The sequence below is a fragment of the Leptonotus elevatus genome, chromosome 1 (genome assembly GCF_054856555.1).
Source record: "Leptonotus elevatus isolate MCC_2025b chromosome 1, RoL_Lele_1.0, whole genome shotgun sequence".
Lineage (NCBI taxonomy): Eukaryota > Metazoa > Chordata > Actinopteri > Syngnathiformes > Syngnathidae > Leptonotus > Leptonotus elevatus.
Window position 1 is genome coordinate 25,122,625 of NC_141239.1, and position 22,804 is coordinate 25,145,428.

At 41.1% G+C, this 22,804-nt stretch overlaps 1 protein-coding gene and 1 pseudogene across 1 annotated transcript; one reads left to right on the forward strand and one right to left on the reverse strand.

The window, feature by feature from the left end:
• Positions 1–439: 439 nt before the first annotated feature.
• On the reverse strand, positions 440–7,211 carry LOC147181384 (uncharacterized; annotated as a pseudogene).
• Positions 7,212–8,560: 1,349 nt separating this feature from the next.
• Positions 8,561–17,969, forward strand: lfng (LFNG O-fucosylpeptide 3-beta-N-acetylglucosaminyltransferase). The gene is made up of 8 exons (XM_086090523.1): positions 8,561–9,077; positions 14,476–14,524; positions 14,662–14,764; positions 14,835–14,988; positions 15,075–15,160; positions 15,234–15,399; positions 15,579–15,664; positions 16,709–17,969. Exons 1-8 carry the CDS (start codon positions 8,667–8,669, stop codon positions 16,773–16,775), a joined length of 1,122 nt encoding a protein of 373 aa, XP_085946649.1. The 5' UTR covers positions 8,561–8,666; the 3' UTR covers positions 16,776–17,969.
• Positions 17,970–22,804: the final 4,835 nt, after the last annotated feature.

Genomic DNA, 22,804 nt, shown 5'->3' on the forward strand with positions numbered 1-22,804 from the left:
GGCCCACTGAGTGAAAGTAAGCCACGAGGGGCGACATGAAACTGTTATGTAAATAGATGTTTGGCTGGTTGTGTGCAGGAGGCTCATAAGAACAGTCGTTATGACAGTTTAATAGTACAATAAGGAGTTGTGTGGTGTCCATTGACCCAAGTTACCAAATATTGTCCCTCACTATAGAGTGGTAGATATGGAAAGAATCATTCAAACAGTGATACATATAGGCATGAAAGTTGGTAGGCTATATATACGCTTCAAATCACACTCTGCTGACCAATTCAAATGTGTCTGTGGAAATTATATATATTTTTTTAACTCTAAATGCAGTGAATGCAGCCCTACACACAAGCTAGTGTAAACTACAGGCCAGGCCCAGGTAGATGCAGAGGGTTGAGTCAGGAAGGACATCTGGCTTAAAGTTTTGCCAAACAATTATGAGCATTCATCCTAAGAATTCCAGGAAAGTACTTGGATTGTCTTCTGATGGCAAAGAGGGAAAGGAGACTTGGTGGTGAAACCAGAAAGTAAAGGAGAGCACACAAGCAAAACGGTTTTCTAAGAAGAAGTGGGACATTGAGAGGACTCAGGAAAGGAGACAAGAATACAAGACGACGTGACAGAGGGCAAAGGCCAAACAAAAAAAAAACAAAAAAAGGGAGAGAGAGAGAGAGAGACATATGCCAGATCGGACTGTAAAGAATGTGAGAAAAATCTTTACAGACTGGAAAGACAAAGAGATAGAAAGGGTTTGCAGCAGGTTAGGATGGTTAAGAATAATGAAGGAAATGTATTAACTGGTGCCAGGAGTGTACTGGATAGATGACAGAAGTGGCAAATCCAGGTCCAGAAAGTAAAACCCCTGCCACAGTTTGGCTTCAGCTAATAGATGCTAGCTAGCTAGCTAGCTCCTGTTAGAGTAGAGAATATATGTATTCTACTCTTTGCGTGTTCAATTAACTGAATGGTGAGATTCTGGTGAAGAAGTCCCTTTGCAAAGGTATCAGAAGCTTCTGGTCACACAATAGAAGACACTCAAACCGTGTTCTGTTCAGATTGTGTGTCTCTTCTCCTCCGGCACATCATTATTTATTGAAAAGTGGGTGAATACGAAAAGTCTCCTCCCATCAGCAAGTTCAGCAAGTTCCCATAGGTATAAATCAGATTAGAGAAAAACAATAATACATCAGCCTGTCCCTCCCCTCTTCCGACTGAGACCGGTACCAGGCCATACTCCCTTCTTTTCTCAGGAGAGTGAGACAGATAAGAATACAATAGACCATACTATTCATTGAGCTACACAGCTATAACTAAATGACTCCAAAAACGGCTAAAATATAAATTGAAACTGAAAAACAATGTTAATAATTTAACATTCCCTCATTTGAGCTCATGAGAGCTCAACACATTAAAAAAAAAAATTCTCAATGGTTGTGTGGTGGAAATAATTATCATTAAAACATCCCTTTAGCAGGAGAGGAGATAGTTTAGCAATCATATGACATTAAAAAACAATTTGATACATTTAAAAGATTTTTAGTGGAATAAGCATAGCATATGTGAGGCTTAACATAAAATGTTGTTCATTAAAAAGTGTCGCAATGTATCGGCAGACGAATATGTGTTCTTTGAAGCCATCTCGTGATGAAGTTCTTTGTTGAATGAGAAGATGACATTGTCATCTTTTTGCAGAACCCCAGAATAGATTGCCTGCAAATGTGATTCTCGTGATGATTGCCCAGGAAAAGGCACTTGACTTGATCCGTTGAATGATGTCAAAACGATGTCGAATGATGTCGAAACGGCCGCTCCAGAACCGAACACTGGGTCAAGCTGACGTGGCTCCCAGGTCGGAGGTGATAAGATTGATGATCATCAGTTGATGAGATAGCCGGCAGCCTTGTAGACCAGTTATGGAATTTCGTCTCTCCTTTCCGTCATCAACCTGAGAGCGGAATATGTTTTTAGTCTTCTCATAAACCCACATAAATTTTATTTGGAGGAAAAACCCTGATAGTTTTTGTTAGTTGGGATTAGTAAATGTTATTTGGTTAAGATCCGTAGGTCCTGTGCTGTTGGAACAGGAAAATATCTATTTTTGTGACATTGAAATAGAGCCCAGCCTTTGATTGAGTTGAATGACATTCGCTCATTCATTAATATAAGACAGAGCTTGTAAATATTTATTTTTCAAATAGGTTTTGTTCAATAATAGGTAATTTTTTTTATTTTTTTACCACGACTAAATTTGTTCTCAATTTGCATAACTGTGCCTTTCACCATCCTGAAAGGAATCATTTTACTAGCATATCATATATTCTCTTCCCAGAATCCCACGACCGATCGAATCGTGACATGCTGGAAAAAGTTCACATATATTCATATTATCTATACTCTTTTGCAAACACTGGGCTCCAAACATTACATTTTTCTAAAATAAAAGATATAATATAATATAATTACCTTCATCCGGCGAATATGCATTATTGTCCTTGCTTGCTTCAGACTTACTTTGCTCCGCTCGATTTCCTCTGGTAGATTTCTTCATATTCAAACTGTGGATTATCACTTCAAAACCTTTTCATTTTCAAACTGTGGATTATCACTTCAAAACCTTTTCATTTTTTTATCTACTAATTCGTCTACATTGGTTAATTTCTTAAACATAAACTCCCCCATTTTGACAAAGATCCACTGATTTTTTCAAACACGTCAAGATAAAGGGAGGATAAAATAGAGACCTCATAACTCAAAAGACGTCGTAAATAACACAACCCTCTAAATCAGGCTATGAGGTAAACGAAAGAGCACAAGCAGATACAATTTAAGACACTAATATATGATGACTTTGGGGCCATAAAAATAGAGGTAACCATATTAATCTAATTCAGGATACGAATTACACAAAATTTACAAATATCTACCATTTCCTAGATTTAATCAAACTAAAAATTATCTTCAAACTGCTAATCAACTTCACCTCTTTTACATATTAGTGGGGCTCATAAAAAACACAGCACACAAAATATTTCTGGGATTCATAAATCACAGTGCTGTGAAAAAAAAAATAATTTAAAATTAACCATCAAACTCTTAGTTAGTCTTTTACTTGTTACTACTCATTTTATTCTATAATTTATTTTATACTATAGCTGCAGCTGGACGAAGTCCAAAAAAGTTCCTCACGGGGAAAATAAAAGTATATCGTATCATATCATATTAATAAAATTCCCATTGTACCAATTCAGAAACTGATTCTCCCAAAAATATAGGCAAAAATTTAGTAGGCTATAGATTGAAATAAATTTTCTCAATCCCTCATTTCAAATTCAAAAATGTTTCGTAAAAAACAGCCTTTTTTTCTTTCTTTTTTTAAATACCCCTTTAAAATAGCTACTAGCAATACTTGCAAATACAACGTATCAGCAGCTGGGGCGCATCCCGTTCGCAGTTTGTAATCAGTGAAGGCCATCAAACCCTCATCTGCCTTGGAACTCAAACATCAGTTTCTGAAATGACACACTCAGAGAAAAAACAAATATTAAAAATCATTATCATTATGTCAATTTCAAAAACATTCATAACTTCAACTCAATACAGCTCAAACAAAATACTATTATTTTATCATTATTCTTGATTCATTTGCCCCGAAAAGGGAAAGTTAACAAATTAACCATCTTCATCAATTATTAAAGTGTAAAAGACTATCAATTCAGTCACTAAAAAAAATAAAAAATAAAACACTGATTTAATATTCTTCTACAAAAACTCAATATCTTTCAAATACTATTACTTATTTATTTTATTGTTTATCATTCCTCTCTTACCTAGAAAAGAGAAAAAGTCCCATTACGAGGACACATTATGCTCTAACCCACAGCCCCCTCCTTTTCTTCTAACCTAGAAACGGGGGGGGGGGGGGGGGGGGGGGTCTTAACATTATACATCGCAAAACCTATTTTACCACATTCCCATTTAAAAACAAACGCCACTATCACACATGTCTCATCTCACACAAAAACAACACCAAACTTAGTTAAAGATATTGAAGAAAAACAAACAAAATCCCCATTTGCACATTTCTCACTCACAATCACAATAATAGCCCCCACCTTTTAGAAGCTAGGTCACACACTCAAATACATACGCACACACTCTTTAGTCATTAGAAAATAATAAACGGTTTTATTCTATTTATCCGTTGTCTACAAATCTTATGGCATTTAAACCGCAGTTTTGTACGGTGATTTCAGTAAACGGGTTAACTTATTTCGAAGGGGAAGTTACTTTAGCACCAGCATCTATCAAAGAAAATACAAAAGTCCCTCGTACCATTTTGTCCAGCGACGGCTTTTCATACAATCGATCCATAGTTTGTTTTTTAATTTTTCATCGACGTTTTTTTTCCGCATGGCTGCGACTCACAAGTCCCGACTATCAACCGGAAGCGCATTCAGGACAAACCATTCTGTATCCGGGTCGAAATCGCCCTCCATTTTTGTAGGCTATTTTTTTACTTTCGGTTTATATCCTACGCAAGTAGTATTAATATTTATCAATACAGTGACGTCTCAATAGGTTAACACATATGGCCACACAACAGACACACATAAGAATCACGTGACCTCTCGTTTATACACAGCGGTTATCCAATCCCGCTGAGCTAAACTGTTCTCCATATATTGCAAAATTTTTGCAAGGCGCTCATTTTCAAAATAACTCGTCACGCGCTATCGAATTAAACCGTAGAACAAAAGGAATTCATACGGTAATCCTGACCCCAAAACTACAAAAGTAGGAGCGCCAAAAAATAAAAACAAATTCACGTAATCTCTTGATTGCAAATACAGTGATACAAAATCCAATTATCGCTGTAATCAACCTGGACCCCTCAATACTGTTCAATTTCAAACAGGCGCTTTTTCAAAAAACATATTACGTGTAAATGGACGTTCTCACCAAGAGTCATGAGCAAATATGATACTAGTCCCCAATCGGCCAAACTGCTAAAAAAGCAGAGCACATACCATAATCTTCGCGATTCTTAGTAGAAGAAAGACTTCTTACGTCATCCGGCAACCCTTTTATTCAATATATATTATTGTCTAAGGATTCTTCGTAGCGAGACGAAAACAAAACAAAACAACAACAAAAACCGCTACTTCATTCTGCACAAAAAAGCTTTTTCTCTAGGTCTGCATTTACGTCACTAAAAAATGCACCACCCCACGACGTGTTTAGTTCAATATCGTAGGAATTATCCCAACTAACAATAGAACGACATCAAACTACAACTTGTTCACACAGATATTATTTAAAATTTTAGACAATTTAGAAGACGAAAAACCAGTTGCAGCGGTCCCAAACAGACAGAACCTCCCTACGTGGATAAAAGTCTCCACTTACCGTACTTTATTTATTTAGGCCTAGAAGTTCCGCCCGTCCGTGAACGCCGCAGCTTGCTCTACGTCAAAATACCACCATCCGTTAGAATTCAGCGGAGGTCACCATTCGTTATAATTCAGCGTCGGGGATCACCATTTGTTAGAGTAGAGAATATATGTATTCTACTCTTTGCGTGTTCAATTAACTGAATGGTGAGATTCTGGTGAAGAAGTCCCTTTGCAAAGGTATCAGAAGCTTCTGGTCACACAATAGAAGACACTCAAACCGTGTTCTGTTCAGATTGTGTGTCTCTTCTCCTCCGGCACATCATTATTTATTGAAAAGTGGGTGAATACGAAAAGTCTCCTCCCATCAGCAAGTTCAGCAAGTTCCCATAGGTATAAATCAGATTAGAGAAAAACAATAATACATCAGCCTGTCCCTCCCCTCTTCCGACTGAGACCGGTACCAGGCTATACTCCCTTCTTTTCTCAGGAGAGTGAGACAGATAAGAATACAATAGACCATTCTATTCATTGAGCTACACAGCTATAACTAAATGACTCCAAAAACGGCTAAAATATAAATTGAAACTGAAAAACAATGTTAATAATTTAACACTCCCCAGCAGGCAAACGAGCCTCATGGGAGCTAGCTAGCACCTGGGGCTAAAGCCAAACTGTGACAGGGGTTTTACTTTCTGGACCTGGAAGAATACTTTGAGGAGTTGCTGAATGAGGAAAATGAGGGATGAGGGAGAGTAGAAGAAGCAATTGTGGTGACCTTGGAAGTAGCAACACTGGTAAAGAAGAAGTTAGAAAGGCACTAAAAATGATGCAAAATGGAGAGTCAATTAGTCCTGGTGACATGCCTGTGGAGGCATGGCTGCATCTAGGAGAGGTGGCTGAGGAGTTTTATTCAACAGGGTGAGACGCTGCCCGAAGAAGGGAGGAAAAGTGTCCTGGTGCCTATTTTCAAGAACAAAAGTGATGTGCAGAATTGGGGAAACCCAAACATGGAGAGAACAGGCAAACTGCACACAGAACAGCCAGAGCTGAGATTCGAACCCTGAACTGCACAACTGCGTGGCACAAACCACCAGGGCTTTATTTGGACACTTTGGGCTAAAGACTGGAGTCTAAAAAGAAGAAAAAAACCACCATTAAAAGCATGCTGGCAGCAGTGCTGGGATGATCACAGAGCAGAGAAGCTGCAATGATTATTTGCCTTGTCAATGTGCATCAGATGCAATCAGCTTTGTGAAAACAAGGACTAGAAATAGCAAGGCTTCAATTTAAACATCCGACAAAGCTTCCGAGACCCCCTCGACCGCGGCGTTTTTTTTGTTTTTTGTTTGCGGCTCACCAGCGGGAGGAAGTGAGTTTGTGTTTGGACGTGGGAGACAAGTTGTGGTTTTGTTTTTCCACAACGGCGGAAGCCGTGACTCCTTTTCGCTTTAACAAGCTACTGGGTGCAAAAAGAACCTGAACAAGCCTACGAGATGGGACGAAAGGCCTGCGAGCGCCGCACAAAGAGGCCTTTGGGCGCAAGAAGAATGAAGGCCACACAGACAACCCCCTCCACTTGGTTCCTTGCGGTCTCTTTTGGACGCCTTCGCATGCACAAATGGGGACAAAAGAGCTTGTCAGGAGCACAAAGACCACTTCGAAGTTATGTCCCGCGTGTCCCGCCATCCAACACCTGCAATAGAGTAGATGCTATTCCAAAAGCCACCTTCATCACGTCGTGTCGCTGTGCGTTGCCGAGGCTCCGAGCAGCTGCGAGACGTTCTGAACGGGCCTTTGGTCAGCATCGCTGGCGAAAGCCACCATTTGAATAATAACAAGTGTGCAGGATTGGCCAACTACACCCGGTTCCTCCCATGCTCCCAACGAAGAACAATAGAGGCTATTTCTGCAGCCCGGACACAGCTCACGGTCAAATGAGCCGAAATGAAAAACACAAAACAAAAGAATGATTTTAGACTTGGATTACACATAGTGAGCTCGTGGTGAGAACATCAGCCTCACATTTCTGATGATTGGAGTTTGAATATTGGCTTGGCCATCCTGTGTATACTTTGCATGTTTTTTTTCTCCTCCATTTTCTCCTGATTCCTCCCACAATGTCCATAGGTGTGCACTGCGCTTGGCTGGCAACCTGACCAGGTTGTGGAGTCAGCTGGGAAAACAAAAAGGAAACATTCCCAAAAATGCTTTGAGTCACAAAAAAAGAATAGCCGCTTCTTTGTTTTTAAGTTCAGTGGGAAAGACTAATAGTTGTGTAATATTTCTAGCTACAATTAACAGTGGAAAAGAAAAGCCATTTCAAAAAATACTCATGACAAACTCACTTTTTCCAAGTAGTTAACTTGTGTTTTTGCTGTATTCTATTTGAATTGAGTGCCTTAGAAATATCAATTTGACTGCAATTAAAATAAAACGTAGTATTTTTCAGCTCTATTTGACTTGACTTGATTGTGGTTCTCAAACTGGGGTCCCCGGACTCCTTGGGATATGTCAGCCATAGCTCTAGATTGGGTCTGCAAAATATTTGCAATAATGTATAAAAGTGCATAGCTATACATATGGGGACAAGCACACTAAAATAAACCAATGACTCCTCCCTACTTTAGCTTCAGGCCAATTAAACAAGAGTACCACTAATTTGATTGTGATGAATCAGACAGTATACTGTATAAAAGCAAACGTCTCTGGATGAATACATAATATATAAATTAATTTAATCTAAAAATAAAACACACATGTTTTTTTAAGTTATTAGCAAATTTTGCATTTTTTTGTAAATCAATCCACAACGTTAGCAAAGCTATGGGGATACATTGTTTTGATAGCACAAAAGTCAATTCAATACTTGCTAGTGCTTGGTTTGTTTTCATTTTGAGTTTTGACTTTTGTATTAAGTACATTTTTAAAGGCTGTACTTCTACTTCCCTAAGTACAGACGTTGAATCACTACTTCTACCTTACCACTCTTTATTAAAAAGTATAGGGCATGTGTACTTTTGCCACCAAGCGCAAAAATATGCCAACACCTGCTATATTTAAATCTTCTTCAGTGTGTATTACATACTGCCTTCAAGGACCTCCCAGTGGGCGTGGCCATAGAGGAATCTTATAAATTTGCCCTCGTGACGTCGCAGTCAGTCGCTCGTTCGCAATGTACCGCGTAGGACCTCTTTAGCACTTTGTTGTTGTTTTTTTAAGGGTACAGAACTTACCTTATGGACTTTGCGTTGGAAATTCGTTATATTTGTTAGTTGAACAATGCTGAAGAACAACGGGAAGAAGACGGCCGTCTGCCTTGGCACGGCGGCGGTTCTCTGCCTGCTGATGTTGTTGGTCGCCGTGCGGCATCACGGAGCTCAAGTGGCGGCGGAGACCACCAGCCAGGAGGAGGACACTCGGTCGCTAACCGGGGTCGAAGCCGGGGAGCCGGCAGCGGGAGGTGGCGGGCAGAAGGGATTCTCGGCGTACTTCGGCAAGCTGAGCCGCGGGCGCAGGGAGGCGGAGAAGTCCAACGCGCGCTCCTCTGGCTCCGCCGGCGACACGGCACCCCCGCCGGCCGAGGACATCAGACCCGATGACCTGTTCATCGCGGTGAAGACCACCAAGAAGTTCCACCAGTCCAGACTTAACCTGCTTCTGGACACTTGGATCTCCAGGAGTATGCAACAGGTGAATATGAACTTTATGCCCCATGTTTCGTAAAATATTTTCAGCTAATATGGGGATGGCTTCACATTTGTAAGAAAACATACTGAAGTAATAATGATGTTGTTTAAATTTACTCACAAATCTATTTAATCAGTGTGAAATTTGATATAGTGTGTTGAACAAAAAGCTACTATTCAACAGGTGGATACACAGGTTAATTGTACCTTCTGCCATCTCGCAGAAGAGCATTTAAGTGTTCTGCTTGCATGTCACTGGCATAGATAGATGAGAAAATATGATTTGTTGCTGTGAATTTTGGCTTGTCCAGTGAGTCGCTGGTTTGTTGAGTTTGCAAAAAGTGGTTGAAAAGTACTGGGTGTACACAATAAAGGATAGCTTCTTACGTTTTTTGTTTTTTTTATCACCACCATAAGCGACGATGACCAACCCCCCCCCCCCCCCCCACCCCAATTCCCATCACTTTTATCCTGCTCTGAGTGATGTGCCTGAGAACGAAAGGGTGCACTTTCAAGCACCCCCACCCCTTCCACTCTCTCTATTATGCCTCCTCTTTTTGAGGTGTCCCTTGTGAATGCACCCACCCGGTGCAATGGATGCCACCGCGGCAAGCACCGACTCTCCAAGCGCCCTGTCCCCCCTCTTTCGCAGTCCTGGCAGGAACAAAGCCGGTCTTTTTGGGACGGAGGGGGGCTGAAGAAAAGCTTTCCCAGCACCCCGTCTGCTCTCTCGCTTTCAATGGGAACGCGAGAGCGCCCGAGTCTGGGTCAAGCTTTAACGGAGGGACGGGGGGCTTCGTCTTCAAGGGGATGCACGTGGGACAAAAGGGGGTGCATGTGAAAATGTGGCTGCACAAAGATGCCTGGTCAAAGTGATTTCATCCTGCAGACAGGGGTGTCACATTGGCTTTAAAGTCCCCCTGACTCAACCCCCCCAAAGCTCAAATTTACCCCCCTCCCAAAAAATCCCATAGAAAAAATATTGTGCAGTTACGTAATCTCTTTGATTATTATAACACTACAGTATTGAGAGCTGAAATGATTAATGGATTACAAAATAATTTGAAATCTGTGCCTCGAAGCTTTGCAATGAACATTTTTCCACACGTAATTGGATTTGTCCTTTTTTGGTGATGAAATGCTTCAAGGAGCCCGTCCACAGTATCTGTGCATGCAGTATGTGGCCGCAGTGAGTGTCCTAATTGTTGGTAATGACTGAATCATCTCCCGTGGCAAAAGTCAAAGATTGTCCTGGAAGGCAGCTGGCAAGTGGCTGCGATGACAATCAGGGACCAAGCAAGGCCACAATGCAAGAGGGAGTTTCCAGCGGGGAGGGCACCAGGTGGTCAGGAGACGCAGAACAAAAGACGTCCCCCTAATGGCCGCCATATGATGCTCCCGGTTCCCAGCGCGTACATATGGCCGCTGCTCATTCTCACGCTCAGCTGATGAACATCTGTGGCGTCGCGATGGCATATGTGCCTCTTTAATGCTCGCAGGAGTTCATTTCTGGTTTCAACCCCAGAGTGGGATGTCTTCATCATTTACACGGGTGTAGATTATCTTCTGCCAGACACAATGGCACCTGTTCTTCTAATCTTTGAGTCAGGGCAAAGTGCAACTGGTTAGCATCACATGCAACAAGCCCTCATTAGCTTTTATTAGACCATAAGTGTTCATCATCAGTGTTATAATTCTGTAATTCCCAACTGTGATCATGCGGTTTTAGGCCTCAAATGAGTGTCGTCGTCCTTTTTTATTTTAAATTCTTCATGAGTTTTGGATTTATTTAAATCTCTTGAAACAACTTTCAAAAAAGATATACTTATTTAATTTTATTACATTTCAAAATGTCAACTGTTGTCAGCCGCTATTCTTAATTTTAATATCTTAAAAAAAAAAAAAGTTTTGTTTTAAAACCTTAAAACAGTATATGTATATATATATATATATAAAAACATTTTAAAATCTTTAAGAAAAAATCATTAAAATATTTTATTCAAAATTCTTTCGAAATTTTTTATTTTAAAACATGAACTTGTTCAGCCTCCTTGTTGAATTTAAATTAGATTTGTTAAATGGGCAAAACATAATATATTTTTTTTAGAGCTGTCAAATTATTACTTTTTTAAATCAGATTAATCACATTTTAGAATGTTGATTAATCACTTAATTAAAAATGCTTCTTTTTTTTTTACCGATACCACTAATACTTTTGAAACATGAAACATCCCCCCAAAATGCAATGACAGATAATTTTACAGAACGCCCCATATATCGTAAAATAGCATATTTTCTTAAAACTGCATGAAATGTTCTATTCTTCTAATTTGTATTTCCTAATTGTGTAATGGCCACAAGCGGGCAACCGATACCAGTATTAGCAGCTGTTGCGAGTACTGATACCATGACATCAGGTCGGTTACTGGCCTGATATTGATACCTGGTATCGGTACTTGCCCATCTCTGATTTTTATGTACTATAAAATATTACAATTTTTTTTACATGTATTTATTACAACCCAATTGTGGTTGCTAAATATAGTTCTCTGCCTGACCGAGAACATTATAGTAATAAGGTAACAATCTAACAATGGGTGCTCAAAGTGGAAATGGGTGGGAGCTCGATAAAAGGGAGAGTGTGACTTATTTTATTATTATTATTTTTTTTTTAAAGAACACTTGTGTAAGTTTGTTGGATCGGGTCAGGGAGGTACACGGGGGAGGTTGCTGGTGAATAGTGGGAAGAGTGCCCGCTGGTGCATTTCCTTCCTGTGGAGCTGGAGGCAGCCATGCAGGCACCACGCGCGTTCAGCTCAGACAGGGGCCATGCAGAGCCTTCCTGTGGTTTCAAGTACCCCGCTGGCCCCTCCTCTCTTATCTCCGCTTCACACACACGCACTTGATTTGCATGTAGTGAAAGTAACTGCGCGTCTCCGTGTCAGTTTAGAAACAAAGACAGTGGGGCGAGGGCGGGGCGCTGTGCGGAGTTAACTCCCGCAGCTGTATGCAAATGCGGGCAAACATGTTGAGGATTTTACCCAGCAGAGACTTTTACCCGGCATGGAAACTCACAGCATTGTCCTCTTCACAGCAAAGGAGGGGGTGACGTAGCGAGGGAGTGAATGGACGCATAGTTTTTGATTTACTAATCAACACTCGGATCCCAACACCCACTTCCTGGCCCCCGCCACCTGCCATTGGCTCGTCCATCGCGGCGCCGTTATCCGGCCCGCTGCTCTGCTTGGCTGAACAAATAAAGTCTCATGGCGGTGCGCTTAGGGAGTTTGCCGCACAAACAGCGCCAGACGTCTCGTTGTCGGGGGAGAAGGGCGCATAGAGAGGTCAGGCCCACATGGAGGGTGCGCCCTTTGCGATAGGGAGGGTACTTAAAATGGCCGTCATACATACTTTTATTGTTTAGGAATTTTGATGAAGATTTCATCTATTTTCAATAGTGCGTCTCCTCTTTACGGTTAGCATGAGTTGGAGCCTACCCCAGCTGAGTTAGGAGTTTTTATATAAATATTATAAACATACAATGGGACTATGAGAGGATGGACAAGGATGCAATTAACAGAAAAACATTTATATTTACTCCCTGATAGGGAAATGGCCACAAAACGGCGCCTTAAGTATCGGTCGGTGACTGGTATCGTCAGCCTTCGCGAGAGTACTCGATGCATTGAAATAAAGGCCAGAATCCGCCATACCTGTCATCCCTAGATAAGTGCTATAGAAAATGGAGAGACGCTAAAAAGTCGAAGGGCGTAAAAGTCCGACCAGAACCTTCAAGGAAACGTGCTTGAATTGAACAAAAGACAAAATGTGTCCCTTTTTCTGTCTTTGCACTAAAACATTCTACTCCACTCCGCCGACAAAGTACAACTCGCGTACCCTGAAAAAGGCGTGTAGAGACACGTGGCGCCAGACAGCGGTGGCGTGCTGCTCGGCAGGTGCCGGCTCACCTGAAGTGTAAACAGGCCGACTGTTGGCCAGCACCTGCTGCCACACAACAGTTCTTTGACGCCTGCAGTCATTTATGAGCTAACACTCGGCTTGTGCTCGTGGGCTGCGCGAATGCATGAATGAGATAGCGAATTGGGATGGATGCGGGAGGGGGCGCAGTCGGATGGTCTGCCTCTCCCCCCTTTTGTGTTCTGTCGTCTGGGATGCTTCGGGGGCGGCTGTGCGGTTGCCATGGAGTGAGTGTGAAGCGGCACAAAAGGCCTTTATGGCTCCTGTTTAACTCCGCAATGAGATTTGCCCCAGCATAAAAACGCAGCTGAATGATGCTAATCACTGCGCTTGTCATAAAGGCAAGGGATGCAAGAGCCATTATGTGGGCGGGGGGGTACTGAAGTTCACACAACATTTAGTACACGTGCACATCTGCAGCTGTTTCAAATGTTTACAAAGATATAAAAGATGGAAAGCTCCTCATAAGCTCATGCTAGCTAGCTAAAGGATTATTTAGACACAGATGGTTGTGGATTTCAGGTCCAGAAAGTAAAAACCATGAAACAGTTTGGCTTCAGCCACAGGTGCTTCTACTCAACAGGTGGAGACGAGCTCGTTGAGTAGAAGCACCCTTGGCTGAAGCCAATCTGCTCCAGGGTTTTTACTTTTAGGACCTGGATTCCCCAACCCTGCATATACACATTTTTTTATTCAGCTATCTGGCTATGCATCTTGTTAGCAAAATAATATCACTATCTGATTGACTTCATATAGTTGTATTTTTTTTTAAATATTTTTATGTCTAATCTACCAAACTAGATGTTGCTAATGCTAGCTGAAGCTGGAGGCAATTTAGGGTTCTGCCGAAACCTTTGGTCCCCAGCTGCTTCAGTTGCCCACCCTAGCTAGTTGGCCTATATTTTCTTAACAATATCCTACCTGGCTGTTGCTAATGGTAGCTGCGGTTAATCCAGTTAAGCGTTTTGTTAGTCAGGTGCAGTAACTTCCAGCTGACTGTTGCTTAGCAATGCTCATGGAAAAAGTTATCATTAACTTCATATATTTCCTTCAAAAACAGCCATATCTCAAGCTATCGCTATCTAACCAGCTGGTGCTAAATTTAGCTAGATAATGAAATACTATAGGGAAAATTCAGTTGGTTAACTTCATGTATTTTGGTGTACTGTGTAGGCCTTTATATCTCTTGTTTAGCTATACAACTAGCTGGTGCTACCATGCTACATTTAATGAGCTAGCTAACTAAATGTATCTCTAGCTAGTGAAAGCTACAAACAAAAATCTTATTGTTAATAAATTAGTGTCAACAAAAACAGAACATTTACTTTTTTAAAGGCTTTTTTTTTTTAAATTGGTCACAGTATGTTGTGCAGGTGAATCATGAACTCTAACGCTAACGTGTAATTCCTCTTGTTTGCCCGCAGACATACATCTTCACAGATGGCGAGGATGAGGAGCTCAAAAGGAAAATTGGTGAGACATCCCAACTGGGAATATTTTTTTCTCACCAAGATGTGTATTAGGTTGCTCAAGAGAAGAAAAAAAAAAAGACACCATTGACGGATGCGGGGGGGCTGCATGTCATAACTCTTGTTCGCGTATGGCCGCAGGGAGTCACGCCATCAACACCAACTGCTCGGCCGCTCACAGCCGACAGGCCCTTTCCTGCAAGATGGCCGTGGAGTACGACAAGTTCATTGAGTCGGCCAAGAAGTGAGTGTTTGCGACAGAAACGCGCGCACACACGTTCAGTCGGGGTTCTCACCATGTGTTTGATGCTCAGGTGGTTCTGCCACGTGGACGACGACAACTACGTGAACGTTCGCGCTCTGCTCAAGCAGCTCTCTCAGTACCAGCACACCCAGGATGTGTACATTGGAAAACCCAGCTTGGACAGGCCCATAGAAGCCACGGAGAGGCTGGGCGACAACAAGATGGTGCGTCGACGACCATTTTGTGAAATTGTAGTATTATTATCCACCGATATGGAATGATGAGACGTTTCCCGGTCTCATTGTTCTAGAAACCAGTCAACTTCTGGTTCGCTACTGGAGGGGCAGGCTTCTGTGTGAGCCGCGGTCTAGCACTCAAGATGAGCCCGTGGGCCAGGTAAGATCGATCTATTTGACACCATCAAGAGAATAAATGAGCCACGTCTTACCTACGTGTGGCGTCTCTCCAGCGGCGGCCATTTCATGAACACGGCGGAGAAGATCCGCCTGCCCGACGACTGCACCGTGGGCTACATCATCGAGTCGGTGCTGGGCGTCTCTCTCATACGCAGCAACCTGTTCCACTCGCACCTGGAGAACCTGCAACAAGTGTCCAGGTCCGAGATCCACAAACAGGTAACGACTAAGATGAACAGTAAAAGAAGTTTAATGTTATATTTAGGCAAAACGACCACCGCCAATACTGTACAGTACTTGTAAAAATGCACCGATTCTACTCAAGTACTCGGTCACGAAAAAAGTTAGTAGTTGTATTGCATCTTGTTCATGATTGTCTCCATTCATCTGTCCCTCAGATCACTCTCAGCTATGGGATGTTTGAAAACAAGAGCAATATCATCAATTTGAAAGGAGCTTTCTCTGTCGAGGAGGATCCATCCAGGTGAGAGACAAAACATTAGGTACACCTGCACCCGATCTGTTTGTGACATCCAAGAGCAAACCTTCTCCCTTTTACAAAGACAACACGATCGGACTATTTTTGATACTAGAAAGGGGAGACTTTTGAGAAGTCAGGGTTTATAAACTGACTGTACCATTGTTAACCTTTAGAGGGCAAGGGGCCATATTTGATGAATTAGAATATTTTAGTTGAGTAGCTCAAAAAACATGAAACCTAATATATCATATAGATTCATTAATCACATATGAAAATACTTTCAGATGGCTAATTTCTACTTATTTTTGTATATTAGAAGGCATTTTTATCGAGAATGTGATTTATTTATTTATTTTTATTAGCTAGAACCGATAATCATTCAAATCATTCATGTGAAATTATGACATATTTCACTCAGTGTATTACACGACCTATCATTTCTTAACAAACAGGATTATGAATCTGTATTTAGATCAGTTTAAAAAAAAACCTGCCGGACTATAAAATCTTGAGGCAACATAATGCTGCACAGCTCCCACAGAGTGAGGTTGAGACAGTTGACGTGTCTAAGAAAGCTGATAGATTTATTCTCAAACTATTTTCAACACTTTTACTTAAAAATGTGTAAAAAAATAAGAACACGGTAAATGACCTTTGGATACATTTTTGATCAAACATGAAATTGGCCATTTTTGCACATACGGTGTTTTCCGCCCGACAGTAACAAAATGCAATTTTGCTGAGCTCCAAAATCAAACCTTTATCAGGGTACACTTTTTAAATATAAAATGATTGTAGCACATTACATAACATGGTGAAAAACACGTGTCTCCAAATTTGAAACTAAATCCCTGTATCTGCATCTTTTTCCATATACTAACCAAAATTGAACGGTAAATCCCTCAAAATCCCGTAGTGGTAATCATTACAGTTGTAAAGGCAACAGCTCATGTATTGGGTGTCACTATCATACTGTACCTACTGTACATTTTGAAGCCCTTGTTTGATTCCCACGTAACCCTGACGTCCCGTTGGTCCGTGTCGCAGGTTCAAGTCGGTGCACTGCCTGGTGTACCTCGACACCCCGTGGTGTCCGCCCCAGGTTGCCTTCTAGGACGACCGCTCCTCTCTCATCCTCGTCCTCCGCCCCGCCTCGGTATCTGAAAGGCGGGCGAGGACCAGCGTTTTTCGTCAGTGTCAAGACCGCGTCGCCGCTGGGTTCTTCCAGCGAGCGCTACGCGGCCTTTTTTTAGTGTACGTGGGCTGCTGTGCGGCCCGCCGCTTACGGGACGACGCCACTTTCGAGTGGATTTCAATGTTGTGTTTTGTTTTTAAGGTTTGCAGGCAATCAGTTGAGCTTTTTTTCTATATGGTGCTTGTAAATGTATCTTGCAATTCTCATAGAATGTATTTCATATTTCCACGCTCTTTTCTTTGCCAGCTTTACGCCATCTTTTGTAATTTTTTTTATGTTCGCTTTTTAAAAATGGGAACGCTTCCAAGCATTTGGATGACTCCGGACAAACGCTCTCATGTGAAGATTTTGTTGTGCTTTTATGTGAACAGTGTTATGATTTTGACCTTGTCTGAACTTCATCAGGATGAAGCACTTTGACCTTTTCAAAAAAAAAAAAGACATCCTGGAATGACATCAGACTTGTGTCAAATCTAACAAAAACCCTGCAAAATCTCTTCTATCCATTTGTTTGTAACTTATGAATACGCTCCTTGCATGCGTTACAATCAGGAGGGAAATAATGAACGGAGGGTTTTTGATTAGGCTTTTTTTTTTCTCCTTTGAATGATTAGGATTTTGAATTGTTTAAAAATTGCACAGCTGAATTTCAAATGAGCTGATGCTCGCTCTCGGAAAGACGCTCACCTCCCAAGACTCGAAGCAAAGAAAATCATGTGTTCTCTTGCACAGCAAACATGAATGTTAGTAATATCATCTTGCTTGCGGAGTTCTGCGAGGCGACAACGTAACGTGAGCAACATCAGCGTCTCTGCATGGAGTCGACCCATATTGGGTTACGCTGTACATGATCGTGACTACAGTATCGTATACTGCGCCTATGTTAGCGGCCATTTTGTACAGGAATGTTTTCGAATGTAACGTGGTTTACGTCTGCTTTTTTAAAATTGTGTCGTACTGCTTTTTATTCTCCAGCATCTGGAGGCTTGGAACAGTTCATTCCCAATAATGACGTCTCAAGGATTATGATCTGATCCTACTATTTAACTAACACGGGCCCCGCGTTGGGGGCCTAAAATGTCAAAAATAAAAGTGCATAACCACTGAGAAACATCTGCATTTGCTGGCGTTTTCATTTTCCTCCATCACGATCCTTGTGATCACTGTTTTGATGCCTCGTCCATTTTATCCAGAAAAATATTATGCTTTCTCAGAGTAATACAATTTCCTACTAAATTCAAACTGCAACACAAAGTCCAGAGGAAGTACGGTGATAGGAATTGTTGAAAATACATATCAATAAAAAGTAACTTTGGATCCATAAAAATCTAATTCCAGTATATGCATATATTATTTTCAATAATTTAATTTTAAAAAATGTATACATTTTTATAGCATTATAAGCGATTCAGATAATGGATGGATTATCATCTCTTTGAATAACAAAAATATTTTAAAGAATTTCAGTAAAATACAGTATGTTTTTAGTACATATTTAATACAGAGTATGGATTACAATAGATTAAATATATAAAAACATAGAAAAGAGAAAACCAACCACAACCAATGTCCATTGGAAGCAGGGTGATTTATGAGACTAAAGAATTAATTTTTCAATCTCAAACTGTATCCTGTTCATAAAAGGTGCATTTACAGCACATTTTAGAATATATTTTGATGATAAACATACAATAAATATTTTTTTAATTGATGTTTGTTTTTCTGATAATGAAATTAAATACAGTACTTACAAAAATTGGAGACTGAAACTTTTCATCTCATAGTGATTGACTACTTTATTCTTTTCAACACCTACTTTAAAGTTAATACAGAGTGCAGCCAAACAATTGTGTTAGTGTTGTCAAGATACCTAAATCCTGTCTTCAACTAGGCCTATACCTGTATTAGATACCACAATACTGCCAGATACTGATACTTCCAAAACTGCTACTACACACCCGTCGCCCTGGGCGGGCCATAGGGGCCCGTGCCCGCCCACCAAGATGATTTTGCGGCATCAACATACTCACGACGGCGTTGCCGTTTACTGTATGTGTATGTACTGTAAATGCTGTCTATGATAATACTGTCAGCGTACGCCATTTAATGGATAGATGGACGGCAGTGCTACGTGAATTTAATGCTGTCTGTAGGGTATTCATAATAATTGGGCCCCCCCATGCATTTCATGTGCCCCCCTTAACTCATTTACTGCCATAAATTCATTAAAAAAAAAAGATTTTTTAAAATTAAAGGCAAGAGGCGATTTAAATGTTCCATTGTAATTAATCGCATGACTTCATTATTAGTTACGATTAATCGCAAATTTTACATCTGTTCTAAATGTACAATAAAAAAATTCTAGGTTTTCATACTCTTGTTAACAAAAGTGGGGAAAAATGTTAAACAAATAGAAATAGTTCAAATGAATTTTTGACGTTTATAGCCGTCAATGGCAGTGAATGAATAAAAAAAATAAAAGATTATTAAAAATTCGGGGCGTCAGGCGATTAAAGTTTTTAATTGTAATTAATCACTTGACTTCACTAGTTAACTCACGATTAATATATTTTTTTTATATATGTTCTAAATATACAATAAAAAAATCGAGGTTTCATACAATTGTTAACAAAAGTGGAAACATTTTAAACTAATACAAATTAAAATTATTTTTGGACGTTTATAGCCATCAATGGCAGTGAATGAGTTAAGCCTGGGCTCTGGCGATAGGTCTGTACTACTACCGATACTGATATCGATAAAAGCAGTGTAATCATAGCATCATAATGGTCAAATTTGGAACTTCAAATTATTTCTACTTTTAAAATTCACAATAATGTTGTAATGGGGGCTATTAAATGAAAATGAGTATTAAATAACTAATGTTGTGACGTGCATTTGTTGCATGCTGGAGAGCTTTACGTTCTTAAAAAAAGAATAAAAAATAAATAAATTAATCAAATAAAACGGTTCTAAAAAGACGTGCCATTTTTAACGATAAACTATTGCTGCCACCTCTCTCAGTTTTCCAGAGAGAGTTTTCCTGCTATGGTGGTTGGCGCCCTAACATATTTCCCATACGAGACCTTTTTGAAGATGAAAACATTTGAACTCAAGCGGGAATGTTAACTCAGGGCTCTGATGTGGGAGGTCTGATCTTGCCCTGCGTCCTCAAAACCGCCTCCTCGTGTGGCGCGCACCCGCGGTCCCCCTTGTTCCACGGCGGCGAGCATGAGAACACGCATCGTTGCAACAGCAAACTTTGGTCTACCGCCGAAGACTAGTAATTATCTTTAATAACGGCCTGCTGCGCACATGTGACAGGCGGCTGTGTGGGAAGGATGCCGGGGGATTATTGTACAAATATCCTTCAGTTCATGAACTGGACACTGTAGTCTGGAGGAAACACCAAGCGGGTGGCGGGGGGGGGGGGGGGGGGTAACATATTTCCATCAATGAAAAAGATCAAACTACATCTAGTTGCACATTTAACAGTCGCAAGCTTGTGCCCGATGTTTCCCATGAGGGAAGAATTAAACGCTCGCTCCCTCAAAGCCACAAAGTGGCGCGAGGACGCTTTCGTCATGGCACAAAACAACTCACCCGTCAAGCGGCCGGGAGAATTGCGTGGCAGCTGGGGAAGATTTACGGCAAGCGTGTCAGAAATGATGGCTGCGTTAGACAAGACAAAAAGACTCCCGCGTTATCCACATTCCGCATTCCCTGCAAGGCAAAACGATGATTATGATTTGTGGTGGGAAAGTTTGCGGCGCTCTAACGTTCTTCCATGCCTGAGTTTATTTTTACTGACTCATTCGTTTCCTCTTTAGTACAAAGAAAGCTCACATCTACAATGAAGATTCATGTCCGTGTGACTGCTGGGGATCTAAATGATATAAACAGCATGAAGTAACATCGTTGTCTCTCAGTTGACTAAGCACAAAACATGCTTTTCAAGACAGGTGAGCGATTGTTTTTCTTAGTCCAGAAAGATTTTTTACTATTTCCGACATCTTGGGCATGTTGTACAATGCTACAATGCTAAAAGCTCATTCAAAGCCCAAACCATGGAGAGTGTGTTTTATTTAGTGCCATCTAGTGGTGTGCTAATAGCATGCAACGATTTTGAAGCACATACACTACGGCGCCTCACAGAGACCACACTTAACAAGCCTACCACCAAACTATTATTTTTGGCATGAGCGAGCAGCCCAGCAAGCAAGAGTGGCTAGCAAGAATTCGCTGGAGTGGCTAACAAGAGCAGCTAGCCAGAACTAGCTAGAGCCGCTAGCAAAAGCTAGTGAGCGCAAAGCAGAGAAGACAAGCGGCGGAACCTGAATCACGGGACTCAGCGACGACCACCTGCAGGCCCCAGCTATGAAAGGTAAGCGGTGGTCGATCGTTGGGTCTGACATGAGCTGGAACTCCCACCAGAGGCTAACTACATTTGTGAAGTTCTTCTCCTTCGGGGAGGGCTGGGCGATTTTGCCTAGGAATAAAATCTCCGATTTTTTTATAATCCCCCAAATAAACATCACATTTTGGCTTTAATGTAGGAACCGAGGTCTAAGCTTGTCATCGCCTCCAACTGTCCAAAAGTACAAGTACTGTTATGTAAATTGAGTAGGGGTGGGAATCTTTGAATGTCTCACGATTCGATTCTTGGATTTTTTATTCAAAATGATTTGATTGACAATGATTCTTGCTTCAATCTATAGATGTGCAAGGAATTGTAATGATATACTCCAGTCTGACTCGCTAATGCTAATTAGCGCGCTACCCGCGGCACTTTTATTACGCAAAAGAACGACTCCACGCTGCAAAAAAACAACTTTTATTGGAATAACTTGATCGTGACTTTTTCCTTCTACTCTAACGTGGCTACAACTCAACAGTGTATCAGACCGCGTGGAACCACACTGCCCCTAAGTGGCCAAATCGGGTACAACATGAACAGCGCTCCCAATAAAGGCACACAAACAAAGGGAAGAAAGTATAAAATAATTTAAATAAAATCGATTTGGGGTTATTTAAAATCTATTCTGAATCATACTAAATGAGAATCGCGATTCTTATGAGAATACATTTTTTGGGCACACCCCTAAAATTGAGGTGGCTGTTTTGCCATGACTGGCTAATTTCCTTTTAGCGTGATTTGATTAAATCGGCTATTTTACCGTGATTAGTCCGCTTCACCAAGTTCACCCCCTTCTATAGATTTCAATTTGTTTTGTCACTGAAAATAGGCTGTTATCAGCATTACCAGCCCACTATACTACATTTCATAAGGATTTTATGTCGCAGACAATGCAGAGGCTGTTAAGCGTCAAGGGCACGGCGAGTGAAAGTAAGCTTGTCTTTCATACCGGTAAGTGCTTGCAAGGCGAGTCCGTCTTGACGAGATAGCGTACATGTTGCGACCATGCAGCGACATCAACGTGCACATTTGTTCTATTCACATAAGCTTGTAAATGTCTATAAGCAATCAGGATAAAATATCTCATTTACAACAGGCTAAAGATTTCCTCGCTCCGGCGATTGACCAATATTGGAGCCGTTCAGAGCAAAAATATCGCTAGCATTTGAGTTGCCAGTCACGGCAAAATAACCACTGCCTAAACAAATGGCAACTTGAGCAATATACTTGCGGCTAGGTAGCAGTAGCACATACCTGGGTTCTCCCGTTTTCAGCAAGTGGTGAAATCGAGTTTTATTAGCGTGGTGCAACGTGTCCGCTTTGGTGATCGCTCTTATTGTGCACCTGTCTTGTCATACGCGCGTCCTTGTGTTAATGACTCCTCCACTGTTTTTTACTTTTAGCGGGAGTTTGTTCCTCCCGTATGTGTGAGGACACGACTAGCAGAGCTAAAGCTACGGAAGCCCATGGCTCGGTTATAATTTTTTTAATCGTCCACAACAAAACACTCAAATGAGTTTAAAAAAAATCG

Excerpts from the sequence above, each read along its gene's own strand:
- lfng (XM_086090523.1), top strand. The coding sequence starts at position 8,667 with ATGCTGAAGAACAACGGGAAGAAGACGGCCGTCTGCCTTGGCACGGCG. Across the intron at positions 14,989-15,074 it reads GGCTGGGCGACAACAAGATG|AAACCAGTCAACTTCTGGTT; the intron begins GTGCGTCGACGA and ends TCATTGTTCTAG. Across the intron at positions 15,161-15,233 it reads AAGATGAGCCCGTGGGCCAG|CGGCGGCCATTTCATGAACA; the intron begins GTAAGATCGATC and ends GCGTCTCTCCAG.